General features: G+C 41.7%; 1 protein-coding gene and 1 long non-coding RNA gene across 23 annotated transcripts in view; both read left to right on the top strand.

Moving 5' to 3' along the window:
- The first annotated feature begins 10,413 nt into the window (after positions 1 to 10,413).
- On the top strand, positions 10,414 to 12,920 carry LOC110017064 (uncharacterized). The gene is made up of 5 exons (XR_013650919.1): positions 10,414 to 10,545; positions 11,352 to 11,526; positions 11,617 to 11,762; positions 11,923 to 12,032; positions 12,347 to 12,920. It is a non-coding gene; the product is annotated as an uncharacterized LOC110017064 (long non-coding RNA).
- A 4,982-nt stretch (positions 12,921 to 17,902) lies between these two features.
- The window catches only part of si:ch211-200p22.4 (phosphatidylinositol-binding clathrin assembly protein), a 147,820-nt gene continuing 142,162 nt past the window's right edge, over positions 17,903 to 23,560 (top strand). For 4 of the 22 annotated variants that reach the window (XM_078935975.1, XM_078935972.1, XM_078935966.1 and 1 more), the window contains exons 1-2: positions 17,978 to 18,255; positions 18,792 to 18,976. In XM_078935975.1, coding sequence (XP_078792101.1) covers positions 18,847 to 18,976 — 130 coding nt within the window. In that variant the 5' untranslated portion in view covers positions 17,978 to 18,255; positions 18,792 to 18,846. Of the gene's footprint in view, positions 18,977 to 23,560 lie in introns of all 22 variants that reach the window. The other 18 variants (XM_078935970.1, XM_011487628.4, XM_011487631.4 and 15 more) reach the window with 6 other exon arrangements.

The following is a 23,560-nucleotide window of genomic DNA, read 5'->3' as shown; positions in this document are numbered from 1 at the left end:
TTCTGATTACCCACAAGATTCTGAAGGGTAGAAATGATTAAGTTTACATTTAACAAATCCGGTGAAGCTTGTTATCATAGCAGCTCATTGTCTCCATTGATACAAAAAATGAATAGGTATAATGAGATAATCTGAACAGTTTTGAACAATCTACACATGAGAAGAATTAAGACTACTACACATTCATGACTCTTTCTTATGTTTCACAAAGAAATTTGTTTATATTTTAGCTCATCTAAATAATAAAAAGTAAAACTATAAGAACAGTTTCCACTTTTGTTCTTGATAGGGTAATTTAAACTAGAACTCCTATACCGGTTTTTTGTTTTTCCCCCCACTTTTTTTATTGTTCTTAATATTTGGGCAGAACATCAGTGGTTGTTAGTAAATTTCAATAGGAGTACATTATTTAATGTTTTTCTCTGACTGACTCAAAAATGGTGAATGTAATATCATTAAAAATGTGCTTAAGTTGAACTTTCAATCAAATTAAAAAGTAATAAATAAGGGATGATTATTTACCAAGGAGCCCGGGACCTGACATGGATAAAATACGTTGGTCCCTGTAACTGTGGTCGAGATGCATTATGGGATATGTGTGATGCATGATGGGACATGTAGCATGTAGCCTTCAAAAGTTTTTTTTTTTGACCGGAACTTATTTTTTCACTGTGCGGTTGTCCTGTGGTATATCCCTTTTTAATGCACACCCAGCAGCCAATCAGAATCGAGTATTAACCTGGACCATGGTATAAAATATGGTAATATACTCTTGGACGACTGTAAGGTAGGTAGAGTTGGTTTAGTGTTCAGTGAAAACATGATACCTGTTTAGGACAAACTTACAATGACGAGCTGTTTGAAGCCACAAAGTCTCACTTCCCCCTTTAACTTATGATAAATAAACCGCTGTGGGTTTTTTTGTTTGTTTGTTTTGCATAAATAAAATATAAAGTAAAACTTATTTTACGCATTGTTTATTTTATGTTGTTGTGCATCTCAGCCATAATTTCTTAGAGGGCCTATGTCAAGCAATATCAATTTTTGAAATGTGTTATAATGTTCGTTCCTCAAAAACAACCCCAAAGCGGTATTTGACTCCAGTCACGCATCTATCAGCATTACTCTAAAACCATGCTCTCAGGGGGGTATTCCAGAAGGCACGTTTAAACTACCCTGACTTTAACCCTGAACTCTGGCTGAAATCTGCCTGAACTTGCTTACTCTGGGTAGGTCGGTTCCAAATGACCAGATATGAGTTAGCGTAATTACGCTCGACTTGGTAACCCTGGGTTTATGCACGTGCACAGCAAGTAAAGACATTCTCAATGGATCGCCGATTTCTGGAGTCACCATGGAAACGCATGGAGAAAAAATGCGAGCACTATACTCCAGTGAGACAGAGTCGGAGGTTTTAATGACGGCGTATGAAGATTATACGCCCGTCAAAAAAGTAATACGGCTGCATCAGCAAAAGAAAGAGTTTCTGCTTGGAGAAAAAGAACGGACAAGGTAAACGCAAGCGTTTCAGATCTTATTTTCATTGTGACGCATATAACTTATCCAGCTTAAATGAATTACATTAATTGGTAACAAGTAATTGAGTTAAATGTAGTCAACCTAATTTCTTACGTCAATATTTTTTTACAACTGAAATTTACATATTTATCTAACTAAATGTAATATTACTCCAATTTAATTAAATGTTTTTTCATCTTAATTTATTGTAATTCTTGAACTCTCATATGTCTAAATTTGAGCCTGCAGATATTCTCATTTATATGACAATAAAATGAGTGAAACAAAACATATTTTCATCATGAAACCATATACTGTCAGGTTCTAGGCCAGGGCGGTTGTTGGGTTTTGTTTTGACACTTCCATTTTTTGTCTCTGCTCGTTTGTTCTGTCTTTACCTTATTGGTCTCACCTGTTGCTGAATCAGCTGGAGGGTATTTAGCCTGCACTGATGTGCCTGTCACGGGATCGTTTTGGATTATTGTTACGATCGTGAGTATTATTAAATCTTATGATTTTACCACGAGTCCCTGCGTCTGCGCCTTGGCGCCGGGTTTCAGCTCCATTGCAGCGCCCCTCCATTCCGTCACGTCTCCACGGGTGCAGTACCTGTGGACGCCTGCAGCCGAGGCCGCTTTCCGGGTGCTGAAGCACTGCTTCACAACCGCTCCGCTGCTCACTATGCCTGATCCTCACCGTCAGTTCATCGTGGAGGTGGACGCCTCCAATGAAGGGTTAGGGGCTGGATGGGAAGGGTCATCCCTGTGCGTTCCTGTCCCGGCGTCTCACTCAGGCGGAGCGCAACTACGACATCGGCAATCGGGAGCTGTTGGCGGTCAAAGTGGCCCTGGAAGAGTGGCGGCACTGGCTGGACGGGGCGGAGCACCCCTTCATGGTCTGAACAGAGACTGCCAAGAGACTAAATGCTCGCCAGGCCCGATGGCGGCTCTTCTTTGATCGTTTCTCTTTCTCCCTCTCTTACAGAGAGCTTGACGTCTAAGAACGTCAAGCCGGATGCCCTGTCTCGTCAGTTCGACCCCGCGCCTGTTGCCACAGAACCTGAACCTATTCTTCTACTGACTTGTGTGGTTGGAGCGGTTTCTTGGCAGATAGAATCTGAGGTAATGCAGGCTAACAGTGGGGTGCAAATGCCCAGTGGTTGCCCGAGGAATCCCCCCCGACACTACGCTTTAGGGTGATCCACTGGGCCCACACCTCTCTGCTTTCCTGTCATCCGGGAGTAAGGCGGACCATGCACGCCATCTCTCGGAGGTTCTGGTGGCCTCGCATGGAGCCGGAGGTCCGGGAGTATGTTTCCGCCTGTCTGTGCCAGGAACAAGTCTTCCACCAGTCGTCGCATGGGGCTCCTACAACCGCTTCTTGTTCCTTCCAGACCGTGGGCGGACATTTCCATGGACTTAGTCACCGGCCTTCCCGTCTCACGTGGACACACCCCGGTTCTAACAGTTGTGGACAGGTTCTCCAAGATGGTCCGGTTCATCGCCCTGCCTAGACTGCCTTCAGCTAAAGGCAAGGCTGAAGTTATCATGAACCAGATTGTGAGGTACCACGGTTTCCCGAAGGACATTGTGTCGGACGGGGGGCCTCAGTTCATATCCCGGTTCTGGAAGGAGTTCTGCCGGCTCATCAGTGCTACAGTCAGCTTGACCTCGGGATACCATCCTGAATCCAATGGCCAGACTGAACGCCTTAATCAGCAGCTGGAAACCGGCCTCCGGTGCTTGGTCTCTCAGAACCCTTCAACATGGAGCAGGCACTTGATCTGGGTTGAGTATGCACACAACACCCTGCCCACTTCGGCTACCGGCATCTCGCCCTTCAAGTGTGTCTTCGGATACGAGCCTCCCCTGTTTGCCGCCTTGGAACCAGATGTTGCGGTTCCATCTGTCCACACCCTGGTCCGCCGCTGCCATTGCGTCTGGGCGGCAGCCCGGCAGGTTCTGGTTCGGCAACAGAACAGGGTCAAGGCGGCTGCTGACCGCCGGAGGCGTCCCGCCCCCACTTACCGTCCCGGTCAGAAGGTCTGGCTCTCAACCAAGGACCTCAACCTGCACGTTCCTAGCAGAAAGTTGGCTCCAAGATTCGTGGGTCCATTTCCCGTCACCAAGGTCGTCAACCCTGCAGCGGTCTGCCTTCGGCTGCCCCGGTCCCTCCGGGTCCATCCCACGTTCCATGTCAGCAAGGTGAAGCCGGTGGTGGACAGTTCCCTGATGCCTCCTTCGGAGCCACCCCCTCCACCCAGAATGGTGGGTGGGGGTCCGGTGTACATGGTGCAGAAAATTCTGGCTGTCCGGAAGCAGGGCCGGGGTCGCCAGTTCCTAGTGGACTGGAAGGGTCACGGTCCGGAGGAGCGGCAGTGGATTCCGGAACGCGTTATTGTGGACAGGTCACTCCTGACGGATTTCTTTAGGTCTGGGGCTCCTGGACCGTCAGGAGTCAGTCCTTAAGGGGGGGGGGGGGGGTTCTGTCATGTCTCTTCAAGCTTCCTGTTGTCTCGTGTGGGGTTTCCTGTTTTATTTTGAAAGTCTAACCTACCTCTCTTTCCAGACCTTCCCCTTCCTGCCTTGTCTGTTCCTCACACCTGAGTCTGCCTCATCATCCCTGATCATTCCCACCTGTGCTTCCCCTCCTCATGTATTTATAGCCTGTTTCCCTTTGTCCTGTGCCTGTTTGTCATGTGCTATCATCTGTCAAAGCTAGCTCTTCTGTCCAAGAATTAAAACGTTAAGCTCTGCATCTGAGTCCAGTCCTGTGTTCTGCCTTGTCAGCCCTCACCTGACCTCTCCGCTTTTCCGCCGGAGTACCATGACCTGGGGGGGGGGGGGGGGGGGTTTCTAAATTCCAGTCTCTCTCCTTGCCGCCGGACAGGCCCTATGACTGCGCCATTGAACTGCGGGTCGGCGCCCCTCTGCCTAAGGGCAGACTGAACAATCTGTCGAGGCCTGAGAGGGAGGCCATGGAACGGTATGTGGCTGAGTCTTTGAAGGCGGGTCTCATCAGACCCTCCTCTTCCCCCCTGGGAGCTGGGTTTTTCTTTGTGGGTAAGAAGGACGGTTCCTTGCAGCCATGCATTGACTAAAGGGGGCTGAACGCTATTACGGTTAAAAATCATTATCCTCTTCCCCTGATGAACTCGGCGTTCGAATCCCTGCAGGAGGCTAGGATTTTCACCAAGTTGGACTTGCGGAACGCCTACCACCTGGTGCGTATCAGGCATGGTGATGAGTGGAAGACCGCATTCAACACCCCGCTGGGTCACTACGAGTATTTGGTGATGCCTTTTGGCCTGTGTAACGCCCCGGCTGTGTTCCAGGGCATGATAAATGATGTGCTCCGCGATTTTCTTCGTCATTTTGTGTTTGTTTATCTAGACGACATCCTTATTTTTTAGCGGAACCCGGACGAACATCTGCGGCATGTTCGGCTGGTCCTCCAGCGGTTGTTGGAGAATAAACTGTATGTCAAGGCCGAGAAGTGTGATTTCCACTCGTCTTGTGTTTCTTTTTTGGGGTTTGTCGTTGCCGAGGGGGAGGTGCGACCCGATCCGGCCAAGGTGAGCGCAGTTGGAGTTGTGTTGGAGGCAATAGGGTTGTTTGACAAATTCTGCATGCCATTGATAGCAAAAATAATCCCCAATAATCCCCAAATCAGGAGATGTCCCCTTAGTGCCCTACCCGCCAATTTTAACCGCACCCCCCTTAGTACACACACCCCTCCCCCCTCAATATATACATCCCAACATAAACACACACACATGCACACACACACTCTCTCAAACACACATACACGCACACACATTTTGCAAGGAAGGTGGGACCTAGGACCATCTGTCCCCTGCCTCTTCCCTGGTGAGGGGTACGGGCCCCTTTGCAACGGCGGATGTGTCCCCGGGGTGCCGGCTTCCTGGGCCCGGCGGTGCTCTCTCCGCGCGGTGGGGGGGTTCACATTACATCTGAGCCGGGGGTGTTCGTGTCCCTGGGGGGTGGGTTCTGGTCCTTGCTCCTGAGTGCTGGGCCCCGCCAAATTTCCAACTGTGGCCGAGCCTGGTCGGGCCATATTTACAACACCCCTTGTGGGCCCTCTTTTTTCCCCGGGGTTCCCCCCTCCTGGGCGGGGGCGGCGGGCCCCTGCCTCGCTCCTCCCTGGACCAACCGTGGGCCGGGCGGATAGCTGCCTGGAGTGCGGAGTGGGTCTCCCTTGGGGGGTCCTGGCTCGTACCTGGGGTTGGGGCGGGGGGGTGCCCGGAACTCCTGGGTGGTGGTGGGGTGCTCGTTTGGGGCTGTGGGCGTCCTTCTCCGGTGGGGCCCTGCGCTGGGTTCTCCCGGCGCGGCGGGGGGGCTGCTCTCCTGGTTGGGCTGGGGCGGCGCCCTCTTTCCCTCCGTGCCTCCCTGCTCTCTGGGGGCCTTGCGGCGGCCCTGCTGGCCCTGGCCTGGGTAGCGGGCTTGGTCGTTGTTCCCTGCCGGTTCCCGTGTGGCGTTGGGGGGATTCCGGCTACCGCTGCTGGTGCGGTGGGGGTCTTGGGGTGGGGATGGCTGGGCACTCTCCCTCCCTCTTTTCACGTTCCACCATCCATTTTAGAAGAACATAAACACTCACCTGAGCACAGGTGTTAGCTCAACAGACTGAATGACTGAAATATTTCACACTAGTTGGTTTTAAGGCATAAGTATGCGTGTGAACATTATCTGTTTTGTGTACATGTCGACAGGTGGACATTTTTGCAACTAACAGGTGTGTTTATAACATTTGAGTGTGTGTGTGGACAGGCTCCACCCTTTTTTTTTGTTTTTTTTTTACATTTAAACCTTACCATAATGATTAACAACCAGTAAACTTGTTGCTTTATGCTGCTTCATGGTCTTATCCCCCTTCCCCTCCTATTATCACCCCCTACCCCCCCTCTCTCTAACGTCCCTCTCTCTTCTTCCCCTCTTTCCTTTTCCGTCCGGTCCAACACCAAAGATTTTCAGACATGTTTGAAATTAATAAAGTTTGGCCCCAATTACAAAAGGGGTTTATTCAGACATACCTTTGGTTTGTCTGAAGATTAATAACCCCTCTTGTTAAAGTAAAATATGTCCAACCCAAGAGGCCCTCAGCTCTCATCTGTCTGCCTAGCTGTTGGACAGGACAAGTTAAAAAAAAAAAAAAAAAAAATCCCCATCCCTTCTCTTTTATTCCAGGAAAATAGAGTCTTCATGTGAAGCTATTGAAACAGTATCACAGAGGCTGGACGACGTGGAAAAAAAGACGGACAATATTGAAAAAAGCGATATTGCAGAAGCTTGACAACATGAGAAAACCAAGCAACTACAAGGATACTGGATACCCCCCCCCCCTCCCCAGAACTTTCCGAATGTATCTTCAGTGTGTAAAAATATTGTGTGCTATTTGGAAAAAAAACTGAAGACGTGACTTGTAAACAGACAATTGATTTAAATGAAGTGCGTGGAGAGAGGGAGGTGGTGCAATCTGCTGCATACGTCTGTGCAGAATCGGGACTAGTGATTTGTGAACCTCACTGTCCATGGATTACATGAAATCTTTCCACCTTTATCCACCTTTGTCATGGTAGGGAGAACACGTCAATGTAAGAGTGGGGTCATCTAAGATAGCACAAGGGTTAACCTCAAGTAGACAGTTTAATCTCGTCCAAAGTCTTAACCGTTGTGCTATCCTAGGCACTTTACCATTGGGAGTTGGGTCATCTAGACCCACTAGAAAGTGGGCTGAACCTTTTTTCTTCAATGATTTGTGAACCTCACTGGTGTCCATGGATTGCATGAAATCTGTCCACCATTATCCACCTTTGTCATGGTAGGGAGAACAAGTCAATGTAAGGGTGGGGTCATCTAAGATAGCACAAGGGTTAAGCAAACTTTTTAGCCTCGGCCACAAAGCTGAACATGACATGGGTGCCATCTGGTTAGATGATGCGTAATGGTGCTGGATAGAACAGAGAAAGCCGTAAGCCTCTCTTCTACATGTCCGACATCACAGTTTTATACACATTTCTCTGCTCCATCACTTCAGGGCTGTAGTCTTCATACATCACTATTATTATCAGCTGTAATCAGCTGTTAACATAAATGTTTTTTTTTTTATCCTTAACACGTGTTTTTCTAAAGAAGAAATTAGAAAATACAAAGAGAAATTCATCTGATAGTTATTTTTACAGCTCAAACAGTTAAAAGTAAATTTAAATAACAATTTTCTGACTTAAAATAACATATATCACGCAATCAAAAGGGTTTTTATATTATTTACATATTTTAACCACTAATAAAAGATATTTTAAAAAATCGTTTCCATCTAAATGCCGACTACCATATATCTTCCGAAAGTAGCCCTGGCGTTCATTCCAAATATTTGTCAGCTGGCCTGGCATTTATTCCATCACAGACAGAATGGTAATGGTTACCGGCTTCATTTTGCTGTAAAATTTGGTCAAGAAATGCAGACAACACCACCAGATGAATATTTATATTTATTGAAATGATAAGAACATTGCATTATATTCTTTAGCATTGGCTGTGAACGTTTGTTTTCTCTTTGAAGCATCAACCTCCATATCAAAAATCATAGGATGATTGTCACTGCTTCAAACGCAATTTCTTCGTTTATGCTTTAATGACAATGACAAATAAATGACTCTTGTAAACTCTTCTTTTCTTTCATACTGATAACATTTTGGAATTGACTGTTAAATGCTTCTGTGATATATGTTGAAAAATCAATTTAATATTGTAATTATTCACAAATGTTTTATACAAAGGATAATTTACACTATTCATTTCAAAAACAGTGGTCCTGTAAGCACTGTTAGTGGACAAATGGAAGCCCATCGTCTTCTATCACTTTATGATGGAACCTTCTTTACTTTTCTTGCAGTAGGAAACCATGATCTCTACAATGAATTCCAAAAAGAGACAAAAAATTAAGCTACCTCGAAACCCTCAACCCCCCTTTTCTACATATTTATGTTTTTATTTTATTATTTACGATAATGAATAATAAAATAAACTGTGTGTGTTTCCTTACTTTTACCTTATACTTACGATTACTTACTTCCTATAATATTTCTAAGTAGTTGTGGTGTGGTATGTCTATTTTTAGGCCCCTTAATGTTAAAATAGATATAGCAAATTACTCAGATGTTGGTATTTACAAAAACAGATTTATGAATAAATTATTTACCACAGAAGTTAAAACACCCTTGTGGTAACTCCTGACATTGTAATAGAGATATTAGAGTAATATTACCTCACAGATATGACAGAAAAAAACATTTTTTTTAACTCAGGCTCATCAATGTAATCACGAATTCCACGTGATGTCAATTTCGTACGCCAAGTAGTTTGTAGTTTTAATGCAGTCTGTTGTTTCCTCTGCTACATGATAAAATGACGGTGGCCGAGAGGTGCAAGACACGCTTACATTTAAGATACAGCAACAGCAAATCCCAGTACAAATGAACAAATCACGAAACACAACAGCAAATCACGTAACACAACTGCAAATCATGAAACACAACAGCAAATACTGAAACACAACAGCAAATCACGAAACACAACAGCAAATCACGAAACACAACAGCAAATACTGAAACACAACAGCAAATCATGAAACACAACAGCAGATACTGAAACACAACAGCAAATCACGAAACACAACAGCAAATACACTGCAAAAATGAAGTATCTAACCTAGAAATATAATCTTAAATTTAGTCCAATAATCTTTTAAAACTTGTTTTAAGAAAAATTTACTATGCAAGAGAAGAATTCATTAGATTATTAATCTTGTTACAAGATTATTAGTCTTTTAATTCTTACTTAGTTTTATAAAGGCTAAAATTAGTCATTTTACATGTACAACAAGATAAATTACTCGCAGAGGCTTGAATTTTTATTTTTGTGACCACTTTTAGCTGTAAAGACTTGTTTCAAGACCTAGTAACATGTGGACTCGAACACTGCAAAAGCAACAAAGCTGTAAAGAAAAGTAATATTGCTATACCTGTTCTGTAACCCTAGGCACTTTAACATTGGGAGTTGGGTCATCTAGACCCACTAGACAGTGCTCTGAACCTTTTTTCTTCAATGATTTGTGATTTTCACTGGTGTCCATGGATTACATGAAATCTTTCCCCCTTTATCCACCTTTGTCATGGTAGAACACGTCAATGGAAGGGGGGGGGGGGGGGGTCATCTAAGATAGATAGAACAAGGGATAACCCTTGTGCAAATCAGTAACAGATCACAACTGTCACAAAACTCTCCAATCTTTCCTGTAATGTGTTCCAAATTAATTATTTCTGAGACAAGGCCCAACTCCTTCTCATGTAAAAATATATGGGATGCTCTGTGCTGATTTCATTTTGACAGCATTCAAAAAGCTGATTATGGTTGACAAGTGATTAACATACATTTCGAAGTTTAATTTAGATGACCATTGTTTAAAAAATGTGCTTTGACTCGAACATAATACACATATGTCTAAACAACCAAGATAAAGATTTTTAACAGGGAGATGCAAAGACAGTGTTGCTTAGGAATTACAGTTTTCTAAGGAAACAATAGCTTAAATCGTTTCAGATGCTGTTCAATCATATTTGTAAGTCTTAAAACGCTCTGCATTGGTAAAACGGGTGCAAAAACAATCTGGACTATCTCAAAGTCCGAAATAACATGAATACGGTACTCCTTTTCCTCCTGCGGTCAATACCAGCTAAGAAGGGAATGGGGGGACGGCAGGGTTTCATAAATAACACAAAATGTATTTTCCTTAGTTTTACCATACAATAATAATAGAGGTGAGTTTTAAAGTAGTGTGTATAATATCTTCTAATTACATCATACAACTTTGTGGACAAAGGTACATGTTTTGCGGTAACCCTCTCACCCCCACCCCCCTCAAGTCATTTGGTTGCGCCTGTCCTGACGGTTGGAAAGAGAGGGAAAAGCAGCAGCCACTTTGAACCAGACCCTTCTGATAGCCTGTTCGGTAAGTTTTTCTGAGACTATTTTTATATGGTAAGTTTTTCTGAGACTATTTTTATATTATTAAATATTATTACTTCACTCAATGTGAACAAATATTGTTCCCCGAAGCCTAATGACAGCTAGGTATCCAAGCTAGTCGTCAAGTGTGACGAGGCAGCCAGTAGGAGAGCGGCATTCCGCCCCTTCTAGGCATGTTCGTATGACCTAGCTTAGCCACCAGAATTTCTTCCATTTAGAGGAACGCGAGGCTGCAGTGTTTTCTCCGTGTTATGAATGAGCGTCACTAGATCGGTGCGTACTATACATGCAGGCTAATATTTTTTATGGTAGTTATCTTCACCTCCCGGAAATTTAATCAGTAATCAAAAGCGAGCAGGTGCTGCCCCCCCCCCCCCCGCCCGCCCCCCCCCGTTTGCAAGGCTCCGTCCAAGAAGTGAATGCTGGGACATGAGGTCATGTGACTGGTTTTGAGTAAACTAATTGGCTGTAAGCCAATGTCTACAAATATAAAGGAGCAAACGTAGCTTAATGAAATACTATTGGATTGTGGTATAAAGTAATAAATAAATAAAACAACTGTTTTATTATTGTTTTATTTATTTATAAAAATCAATCATGACTTTTAAAAGTACTTTAAAGTATTTTTACACATAGAGCCACATTATAGTTCAAACCCAGGAAACGAGTCCGGTTTAAGATGCTTTCTCATTTATGTCGCTCTTATAAATAATGGAAGTATAACAGTTCATGTCATTGTATAATTCAGAATATGTCTGATATTTTCACTAATTTTATTTTTCATTTTAGCAGAAACGGATAGCCTCGATAGATGTATAGAAAACCAAACCAAGATGCTGTCTGCCAGATCCTTGACCTCGGATTTCAGTCAAGAAAAGCCTTCATTGACAGTGATGTCGTAAAAGAAGATGATAGACCTACAAGGATTCTGGAGGCATATCCATGTTTTAAGGAGCTTCATCATGTGAGCAATTTACTTGTGTTTTTGATTGGTAGTTCCCCTCACCGCCCATCTTTACAAAGGAGGCATTTTTTTATGTTACTTTTGTTTTAGGTGATGGAGGAGCTGCTGTGGATCCAGGATATAGGAAACGGCAAATTCAGATGTCAAGTACAGGACAGATGGGAAGACTTCTGGTCACTAGTGCAGTTTTAGAGTTTGGAAAAAAGTGTTGAAGCCTCCCATGAGCTTAAGTGGAGGTAACTCCTTTTACTGTCTTTTTTTGCATTATGTTTTTAGTGGTGTTGGTCAGAATTGCGTTGTTATTATGCAAACTGATATTCAATTTAATGTAAACTCAACATTAAGCTGAAAATGAAGTTAATAACTGAGTTATTCTATTATATTGTTCTATTTTAGTTGAACACAACGTTGCACTCTTCAGAGCACTCCCAACACTTTTCCCATCTCCAACTTCACCCCTTAAGAAACTGGCACATGCTAGTGAAGCATTGCTGCATGTTCTAGAGGTGAGTTTTTGTTCCCATTTGAAACTTTAATTTTGTGCTTGATTTTTGTTTGTCTCTGATGGTCTGTAATAACTGTGGGTAGAGACTGGAAGGAACAATGTGAGGATCCCAGCATTTCTGGGGTTTTTTCTGCCACTAGATATGCAAAATGGTGTTAATGACACCTAAAAAGCCTAAATACAAGCATCTACAAAAATTATATTAATTTTCAAAATGGCAAATACGACCCTAGTGATGTTTCATTATTACTAACAAAATATTTTCAGTAAAAGTTACAACATAAACTGTTTTACCCTAATTATTTTTATCTTCAGCCAACAGATGATCCTGCCATATACCTGGAGAAGAGATCTTTCTCCAGCCCGGTGTTGCTCTTTGATGGGTCCTGCTGTCTCGTGGCAAGTGGAGCAACTCCCATCACCACCTTTGCCAAAGAAGATCTTGGCCATAGGTTGTTTTATCTGTTGGCTTACCACTACACCTTCCAACTTACCCATCCCAAGTTTGTGGCAACCCTACTTTATGTCAGTCAGACAGAAATATTGAAGGACAATATTCACGAGCGGGACACCACAAGTTCATAAAAAAAAGTTTTGGCAGAGTGAAACGTTTTTACTGAGTGGTAGAGCTCTCACGGTGAGAAATGAATGCCTTGTTTGGTGATGTTAACCAGAGACACTCTTTTTCTTATTTCTCTTAACCTCAGATTATTTACTAGTATGGCCTGCATCAGCGTACATTAAGATTTAGCTGTAAACCTATGTTAAATTTTATGTTGAAATGCTTCAAGCAGTTCTTTGTATTTGTAGAAGCAGAAGTATTCTATGTTAACAGTGTATTCAAAGCAATTTTGAAAAAAGCAATATAAATAAATATTGTTAAGTATAATCCTGTATGCTTGTATTTTTCTTGTCTTGGTTTGAGCTACAAAAGCTAGTAATTACACAATACTAGCTTTAATTCAGCTAGCAATAAGTCTTAATTCTAGTATAATAACTCTTGAATTAAAAGCATATCTTCTTATGGTTATCTAGTTTTAGGGTCTTTTTACTCAAAGTGAGTAATAAACAACTGTCAAAGAAGAATTTATAAACTAGTTTTGAGACTGTTTTACCTAAAAAATAGTGCTTGAAATGAGTATTTTACTACTAATTTTGAGTTGTTTCTCTCTTTCTAAAAGCCAAGATATTTTTTCTTATTTTAAGATATCTTATCAAGTGAAATTATCTTACCCCACTGGCAGATAATTTCACTTGTTTTAAGACAATATAATCTAAAAATAAGTCTACATTTCTTGTATTTAGACAGTCAATTTTTGCAGTGTACTGAAACACAACTGCAAATCACGAAACACAACAGCAAATCACACAAAACAACAGCAAATACTGAAACACAACTGCAACTCAAGAAACACAACAGCAAATCACGCAACACAACAGCAAATACTGAAACACAACAGCAAATCATGAAACAAAACAGCAAATCACGAAACACAACAGCAAATACTGAAACACAACAGCAAATCAATCGTGTATGATTTTTCAAATGTTATTAATAATTGTTTTCTTTATGTGGACATTTTAAATACATGAAACAGTCCTGAAGCATTCTTGCTAGAGTGGTCTTAACGGAGAGGGAATACCCTTAATACTGGAAAAAAAAAAACTTTACCTTGTTAAACGTTGTTGTAATTTTTATTGTAGTAATACAATTGAAAAAAAATGCTTTTGGACTGTCTCATGTATTGAAAATGTCCACTAAAAAAAGACAGTAATAAGGAAATGTAAAAAATAATACACAATTTGTTTTATATTACGTCACTTCCGGGATTCAGGACGTTCCGTTTCAGTTAGACGCCGTTTCTCCGCTTTCCTTTTTGTGTTTTGTGGATTTGTTCATTTGTATCGAGATTGTTTTTGTAATTCAGTATTTGTTAGTTTTCACCCAAAATTGCTTTTGTGTTTCAGGACTCTGTCATTTGTTCCGTGGTTTGCTGTTGTGTTTCAGTTTTTGCTATTGTGTTTCTTGATTTGCTGTTGTGTTTCGTGATTTGCAGTTGTGTTTCAGTATTTGCTGTTGTGTTTCAGTATTTGTTGTTGTGTTTCATGATTTGCTGTTGTGTTTCAGTATTTGCTGTTGTGTTTCGTGATTTGCTGTTGTGTTTCGTGATTTGCTGTTGTGTTTCAGTATTTGCTGTTGTGTTTCGTGATTTGTTCATTTGTACTGGGATTTGCTGTTGCTGTATCTTAAATGTAAGCGTGTCTTGCACCTCTCGGCCACCGTATAAAATCCCTCTGAGAAACATTTGATGTTATGTTTCTTTTGTTAAAACATTTGCAAAACAAAAAACGTTTGCGTTAATGATGGAAACTTTATTTACTGTAAAAACACGTGTTCCTCTCACAGGTTAATTTTAGAACTTAACCCTCCAGATAAACAAGGAACCAATCACAAAACCAGTTTAAAGAGCTCTTTGGTCCGTCCACTAAATGTCATCTTTTTATTATTATTATAATTATTATTTACAAAAAGTATTTCTAACCTAAATTGAATGGACGTTATGACAGGAAAGAATACATGGTTCCCTTGAAAAGTTGTTAAAAGTAAATACTAAGTGAAGGGTACATTTCTCACTTGAAATCTTATTAAAAATAAATATCAGTCCACATACAAATATTTGTCCACAAACAAAAACTAAAACAGAGCAGATCATTACTGACTGAAGAGACCAGATCAACTTTACAAAGCTGAGACACTAAGTATTTTTGAATACCAACCTTTACTCTGACGATAAATCACATACAGAGGCATGCCTTGGTCTGCACACTGCAGAAGGAGGTAGTTGGCTTAGTTGGGCACCGTATATGACTGCAGGTATTAATAAAATCTGTAATTTTGCCCTCATTGGTAATCCATTAGAGTGATTTTTTGTGTGTCTCAATTGCATTTTATTTTCTGACCATATTTTGGTGGTAACCGAGGTGTATATTCTTTTGTGCCTGACCATAGAAACAAAACACTACAATCAAAGGACAGGAGGGAACAGTTAATTACAAAGAAAAGGAAGGGGACAAAAAGCTGATGGCATGTAGACTGCCTGTTTTGTAAGTAGAGATGGACTAACAAATAGGACTGGTGAAACTTTGGAGACCCTTTTAGTGCCGGCTTTGCGTGCTCTAAGCTCTGGATTGTCACAGGGCCCTTTAGTTTTTATTGAAGAACCACGTCTTGATTCTCACATAATCAGCCTTATTGAAATCGTTCTGCTGGAAATCAAACACTAGTAACTGAAGCTTGTGTTTGATATAAGGTCACAAAGTGCATCTGGATTCATGTATCTCTTGTTGCAGAACTGCATAATTGCCATCATAGTAATTGTACTGCAAACTATCCCCACTGACAGGCGAGGGTCCAGAGCACATCATAGATGGACTATGTCAGAGTCACACGCTTTCTCTAGTTGTCGCCACTGGACCTGCAGGTGATCGTGTCGCATGGCCAGTAATGGATTTATTCCTATCTCTCGAAACACACCAGGCTAGGGCTCTAACCATGATTGAAGGGTACAGATACCGGCTCAGAGCTCCGTTGCCAGGGGCTACAGGAGCTCTTGCAGGGCATCCACAAATGCAGTTGCCATGGAAACTAGGGGTTTGAGTCTTCTGCCTGCAGATGGCAATACAGCACTCTGAATGCCTGGCACCACGCAGAGTAGGATGGTATATTTATGTTTTTTTTTTTTTTTATATTCCTTGCCGAACAAGAATGAAACTGTCTGCCAGGTAGTGGCTGTGGTGCAAAGCCATTTTTTTTGTTGGCAGAGAAGGACAGAAAATGGATCATTTTACCAGATAAACCCCTGAAATGAAAATGAAAGAAATGCATGTGTAGCAATAAAATACTCAATCTTCCCCTCGAATATTGACTTGAGAAAATTAATTCAATCAGGAGAGACTGTTTGCAAAGCTGAACCTGGGAATTTGAGCTCAAGTTTCTCTGCAGTGCAAACCACTTCCGCCTGCAGCAGTTGCAGGTCTTGCTTCCTTTCTTCTGCAGCATTCACATTTGTCAGCACTCCCGTCAAATCTACAAGAAAAAAACCCTGTGAGCACGTCAGGCTGGTGATTGTTCATAGCGAGATAAATGGCTGGGCATTCAAGTGCCGATTTCTTCTGTTTCACATCACTGGCTGTTGATAGTTCAGCAGATCCCAGGAATTTATCTGCTGGTGCTGTTGCTGGGGCCAGTTTGCAATATTCCCCACTCGAGTGAGAAATACTGCAACCTACAGCTGCTGGTCTGAAACTGATAAAAAGCTCTCAGACAGGAAAGTCATTCCTGATCATTTGTTTTAAGATCTTAAAATAAATCTGAACCACAGGAGCAAAGTGATAAAACATTTACACTGAACTGTATCATTTACAGCAGTGTTCCTCTTTCAGACTGACTTCATGCACCTTCAGATCACGTCTAACAATCATCAGCCAACATTATTTCACTGCACTGAAAGCAACTGTAATGAATTGCTCATTCTGGATGGGAAATGAGCCGGATTTCTCTCCATTTTCTCTCAAGACTGTTTAAGGGCAGTTAGCACCTCCAGATCCAATCCGGTATAAGACCGTCATGAGCTTCACCAGCGGATTCCAGGGATTTTTCAGCACACTCTGTTCCACATGTAGTCTGGAGTCAAATAAAGACAGGGCAGCTTTACAAGAAAACTTTTTTGTTTCGATTTTTTTAAGCAGAAAGGTTTTTTGTGTAAAGTGAAAAATCGAACAAAACTTCCTTACTTGGTTTAATAACAAGTGAATTATGAAAGGAATTGTTGGACAGATTTGCTGCGTTTGTCCAAAAAAATTCCGTAACAATTTTGAAGCATGACGCTTTAACTGTATGGGGTGAAATTAGAAGCAGCTTAGCGTGATTGAAAAACCAGATTGTAAATTTGAAAACTAGACATAAATTTGAAAAATTTTCTTAGAAATTTAAAAACAGTTTGAAACTTGAAAGTACACATTGACTGTGACTTCAAATAGGATCAGCTCACCAGCAAAAACTTGAACTGAAAGCAAAGAGGAAGAAACAAAAAGAGTTGAAAATACAGATAAATGCATTTTTTATTATTTGGTAACAGTTTTGGTTTGAGTTTTTCTTTTTATTCAAGTTTTACATTTACATTTCTTCTTTTTCTAATTTTCAATATTTATTTCAAATTGACAATGTGTACTTTCCAATTTTAAAACTGTTTTCAAATATTCATTTTTCTCTCTCCAAATTTTCAATCTGGTTTTCATCTCTGATCCTAATTCATCAATTGATCCTAATTTGACCCCATTCAAATGCTTCAATCGCTCGTCAGCTTTGGCCAAAAAAACCTATGAAGCTTTCAAGTACTGTAGGAAATAACTCACACGGTGAAGACATACTCCAAGTGCTTTCACTTTGTTTGATACGGATAAAATTAATAGACTGTAAAGCCCCACACACTCGATAGTTAGTGTAATTAATTATATAAAAAACACGTGTCTCATTTCTTTTCAATCCAACCAGATAAATTGAACCAGGGGTGCAAAGTAAATATTTTAATATATGTTGATTTAAAACGCATCATTTAAATGTTTCTGGAAACGCCCAAAAAGGCACTAAAAGTTGTTATTCTTATAAACGATTATTAAAGTTTAGAAATGCACGAGTTATTGAATTACAGTTATATTTTATTGCTTATAATGGCGGATTAAAAAAAAAGATTGGCATAATCAACACATCCAATCCAATCCATCAAAAAAATTAGCGAATACATTTTTTGCTGTGTCTCCGTCAACTCAAGCACGAGCTTTCAAAAGTAAACGTGACCTTTCAGATTTCCGAGCATACCAAGGAGAATTGAACGCAGCACAGTTGTGAGATCAGCTGATTTTTACGCTGCCATTTTGTCCGGCAGAGCAGCAGCCAGCCAGTCAGTCAGTAAAGGGAATCCACCGGCGAGACTTTACCGAAGCAGTTCCGCACTGGTTTGACTGAGGGCAGAGAAAGAATTTGTATGAGGCGGCACTAACTGAGCTCCACGGCCCGGACAGGAGGACTGAGCTTAAGGAGTTGTCATTTTTCAACTTACCGGTCCCGTCGCACTCCGGCCGGCTGGGACGCCAGCTAAGTAACACCGCTAGCTCTCTTGGCTAACACCGACAGTCCCTTCAGTAAAAACGGCGTCCTTCCAGCTGTCAGTTTTACGCTATGGCTGAGCATACTTCAAACCATGTTCTATTCAGTTCTGAATCACTTTTTGTTACCCGAGCGGGACTTTAAGGAACACTTTGCAAACAACAAAACAACAAACAAAGCAACAACAAAACAACGTAAAGCGATAGCTTAAAAAGCTCAAGCTAATAAGCGTACTTTGACGAAAACTGCTGTCCTCCCTTTTCTGAATTTTTGGTGCTTTTCACGCTCTGGTTTCAAAGGGATTACTCGTATTTTTCCTGCCTAATTGAGTAAACCAACCTTCAGGTGAAGAAAAGCCGTCGGGTCGCTATGTTCTTTTGTGGCCAGAGAGTAATCCCAAGTGTTTCGGAATTCCACAGTGGGACTCTTTCCTCCTGGTTTACGCACTGCAAAGGAAATATTCGCACAGAATAGCAGCTGTCATTAGTGTGTTGTGATTACTCGGAAGTGAAACAAATAATCGCACATTTTGGAACTGGAAAGAAAAACTGAGAAATCAGATCATTTTGTTCCTCTCCTTGACGGCGAAAACAGGTTTCTTGGTATCATCGTCGTGCTTTTTTGGCTATTTGTGGGCGACAGTGAAGCGATGTCGGGCCAATCAATCACAGATCGGATCACAGCAGCTCAACATAGCATGACTGGCTCTGCCATCAGCAAGGCTGTGTGTAAAGCCACCACGCATGAAATCAGCGGACCCAAGAAGAAACACCTCGACTGTGAGTACTTCCCGCGTGCGTTTGCTTTAGCTACAGACACACTTGTCTGCTCTCTTTACTGCACACATTCCTACACTTTATCTAACTGGTGGGTTGACATCAAGGATACTGAAAACACCGTGTTTACACGAGAATCAAAGCATTTTCCCCATCATTCTTATCTGGTTGCATCAAAGCCAAATTATATGTGAGACATTTAAAGCTGGCTTGATGCCAGTTTGTTTGCAACAGCTTTTTGTTTCAGTTTAGACAAATGACAATACTTGTGATCAGTTTCAATGGTCTCAAAACTAGATTCTTGTTTTTTTCCCTTTTTCTTTAAAAAACCAAACAAAAAAAACAGCTTAGTTTCAAATATGAACAAATGATTGCAATACTCAGGGTCCTTTGATTGAGATCTTTCCATTATAGTCAGAATGATTCTCATTCATTTGAAATCTGGCAGATTAAATCAAGAAAAAAATTGTTTTTCAACAGGTTTAGCCAAGGCTCCAGACTACCTTTTTTCACTAGGAGCTCTGTTGCCCCCAACTGAAAATTTTAGGGGCACAACCAGAAAATTTAGGGGCACATACCGTAAATCAACATGCTAACCAGATCTACTAATTTCCACTGTATGACGAATAAATACTTTAATAATAGATGCAGAAATTACAATGTGCTGTTTCAAATTCAGTGTCACATTTTATTCTGCACTTTTGAAGATGCAACAAGAAGGTAAACTGACAGCACCATCGCTGTCATGTCAGTACAGATGGTAAAGAAAATACCATACATTCAGAATAAAAAGTTTTTAGTAACAAAGTGATTGCCGTAGTAACCTTTCGGTCATTTCACAGTTACAAACAATACTTAAATGTATGTAAACATTAGGGGACGGAAATTCATGTTGGCGACACCAAATAGGTGCCGCCAAGATGCACAATAAGCGTGTTTGAGATCACCCAGATGGACGCTACGCTGCACAGATCACCTGGTGTGAGACGTATATTTTTGTTTTTGCTCTAACATCACCTGTCAATCAAAACAAAAATCATGAGAAAGGGTGGAAGCAAGGCCCCAACCTGAGCGAACACAGCTGGAAATTTAGTACTCAACTGACTGAAAGCTGCCCTACAGACCACAAAACAATGCATTATGGGACATGTGTCCTGATGGGTGTTTGTAGTTCAGTGATCAATTAAAATAATTTAAAATACCAACTGATTAAAAAAAGGCTACATCCATTACAAAACATTAAAATAATACTTAGGGGAAGAGGCATATTAAAACTAAATTGAATGTTAAGGACTACCACTTCCTGTTCTCCTTCAGTCTCGCTTTAGCTTCGCCTTCAATTCCCCCCCCCCCCCCGGGGGCCTGGTCTACCCAACGATCCAGGCGCGGCGCTGGTTCATCTTAAACACGTCTATCGTTGCATTTTCCCCACGTGTTTTAACTGTGTCTGTCTGAGACTAAATCGTGTTGTTGTTCGCACGTGTTTAAAGTTCAAGCCCCATTAGCTGTCACGCATGTAGGTGTGGGATATTTATTTATTCTCCTCAGCTGACCATCTCCGCGGGACTGGAGCGGTGTGCTGCCGTAAAAGCGGTGCATGAGAACCGTGGTTTGCTTCGCGAGTTTGAGACCCCTGCTGTAGAGTCTGGCACTGGTACACTAGCCGCAGGTCGGAAGAACGAATCAATAGTTAGCTTGTTCATAGCTCAGACGCACGCGCATATCGGGTTGCGATGGTATTTGTCTCCGTTTCCTTCCCACATATTTTTACGTGGGCTCGATTATCTCTAGGCCCCTCCACGCATTTAGCCGCTTACAGTGGCTTTCCCTATTCTTCTCACACGCATTGGCCGCCTCACAGACAGGCATCACTCAATGAAACGCGAGTGTGTGCTTGCGTCTCATGAGTATGTGCGCGAGTGTGTGTGTCTGTCTGCGTGTGCGCTCCCGTCTCAATGATTATTTCATTGATCATTGACGTGCCCTTCCATGTTTAATGAATAAAAAAATACGGAGGGGGGGGGGGGGCAAATTTACTGGTAGGACATGTGCGACTGGATGTAAAATTCAGTCGCACACTCTCAAAGTTTGGTCACAAAATGCGACCATTTGGTCGCAGTCTGGAGCCCTGGGTTTAGCATAATTTTCCTGTGAGGCCTGTTTTTCCCCCCAATGGTTTGGTAGAGAAGTACAAGCAATAATCTTCGACAGAGTTGACAAAATATTAGTGTTTGAGAAAACTGTTTCTTTGATGTTAACAAGGTATTATTCTAATTGATTTTGAATTACTTTTTCTCTTATTGAGTAGTTGGTGTAGTAGAACAACAAAAAAAACAACAAACCAAAAACCAAAGATTTATTCTAAATCAGAATTTCATGCTGATTATCAGTGTTTGTCTCTGTTCTTGATGGCTTGCTGAGATGGCAGCTTCTTAATTAGTTGTGATGATGCACTTATGTCATTTTTTGGATGATCATTCCCAGTGGGTATCTGAACTCCTTGCGAGGCCAAATAAAAGCAAAAACTTCTACTTTACTCTTAAGGCCCGTACACACCGGGACGAATATTCGCCAGGCGTTATTCGCCAGCGTTTTTCGCCACGTTTTTTGTGTTCACACCCAGGCGATTTTCGCTGACGATGAGCCGAGCGAACATGCAATTTCCTTCCCTGAAATTAGATGGCGCTTAATGTAAACAGAAATACTCCTGTACACAAGGTGGCGCTGCGCAACTTTATGCTTCTTAAAGTCGCTTTTCACTCAGAAGAAGAGAGCAAGTATTTACGCGCTTGTCAGAATAATACAAAGAAAACATGAATATTTCAAGCACCCGTAGCTCCAACTGGTGCTTGGTTCGGGGATATTTTAGAATGTCTGTCATTATTTCTTCGCGGCAGTGTAGACGCTACTTGGCGTCTATCTTCTTCGCTGGTATGTGTGCTCAGCAAGGCAGTTTTGTGTTTGAGCGCCTCCAAGTTGTGTTTTACTGTAACTTCAGAAGCTCCAGACACGTGTGCAAAAGCGCCATTCTCATTGGTTGAATAGATTTCGATGCGATGCGTCGAAAAAAACAAACAAACCCGAGGCGTTTTTTTTTTTTGACGCTTTGACGCGTGGCGTTTTTTCTCGTCGGTGTGCACACTCTCATTGGTGCCCTTTGTTTAGTCACGAGGCGTAAATTCGTCCCGGTGTGAACGGGCCTTTATAGCTAAAGTTGTTTAACCCTTTAACACTGGAGATGTTGCCAACAACACCTAAGTAACGAATGCTTCTTGACATACAGTTACTCTTCAATTGTTCATGCAATTAACATTTTCCAGCAGATTCTAAAGAGAATTGCAGCTTTGCACTTGCATGTAACACTTTACAGTGGTGAAGTCCTTACGAAATTAATGTGAATCAGCTGATTTTGTCAGGAGAAAAGCGACTTTGCATATTGGCTTTACATTGTTATGCAACACTTTACAAATGTAAATAAAACATCACCCAGAGCCTAAAGAAGCACAGCAGCAATTGATTCAAGCTCCTGACCAGCACACACTCCACCATTTCACAAAACATGCACCAAACCGAACAGGCAAAAAGGATAACAAAATCCATTTCCTGTTTCATTTTAAAAGACCTTCCACCCTACAGTGTTGTGGAAAATGAAGGCTCTAAAATCATGCTGAATACGATTGAGCCAAAGTACATCATCAAGTCAGTTTTTTACAGAGAAAGCCATGCCTCAACTTAATGAGACCATCAAAAGTTAAGGAAGCCCTTGCAGAAACCCACAGAGTAGCTCTTACCTGTGATGCCTAGACTTCCAGAGCAACCTACTCTCGTCACGTTCACTGCTCGCTATATTACAGAAACCTGGCAGCTCAAGTGGTGTATCCTACAAAGCGTCATGCATGAAAGCCACACAGCCACTAACGGGAATATGATGTTCCACGCTGTCGCAAATGAATGGAATTTGATAATCACGGATATGGTGATAGTGACAGATAATGCTGCAAACATGCTGGGTGCTGTGCAGCTTGAAGACTTAACACACATCAGTTGTGTTGCACACACTTTAAACCTGGCTGCCCAACAAGCATTAAAACTTAATTCCGTTTATTGGTAATTATTGGTCAAGCACAAGTTTAAAAAAGTCGTTCCCTGCCTTAAGATTTACACCCTTAGTCACTGTAGTCAAAAGAAACTTTGGAGCTAAAGCTTTGGTGTTAATTGGTTGATTTAACCTGGCTTTTAATAAAAATCGAATATCTATCATCATGGTTTTTAGGATTTCTTGGATACCAACTAGGGTACAGGACCTCCGTCTGCGGAAGTAAACGTCCCTGCTGTTCTTTGGTTAAAGCTAGTGTTGCTGTGCTGTTTTGATTTGCAATTTCAGTTTTATGTCTGATTTAAAGTGGCATTTAAAAAAAAATTTTTTTGGCTTGTGAGTAGTTTTACTAGAGCTGTGACGGTGTGGGATTTTTAAAGTGACACCAGGAGTTGTGGTGTCGCAGTCACCCCCACGAACTCAAAATCCCCTGGCGGACACAGCGCAAATGAATACAATTCATAATTACAACGCAAGATTCTTTATTAACA

Source organism: Oryzias latipes, chromosome 18 (assembly GCF_053564925.1).
Source record: "Oryzias latipes strain Hd-rR chromosome 18, Olatipes_Hd-rR_3.1".
In the NCBI taxonomy this organism is placed as follows: domain Eukaryota; kingdom Metazoa; phylum Chordata; class Actinopteri; order Beloniformes; family Adrianichthyidae; genus Oryzias; species Oryzias latipes.
This window is presented reverse-complemented; position numbering and strand designations above follow the sequence as displayed.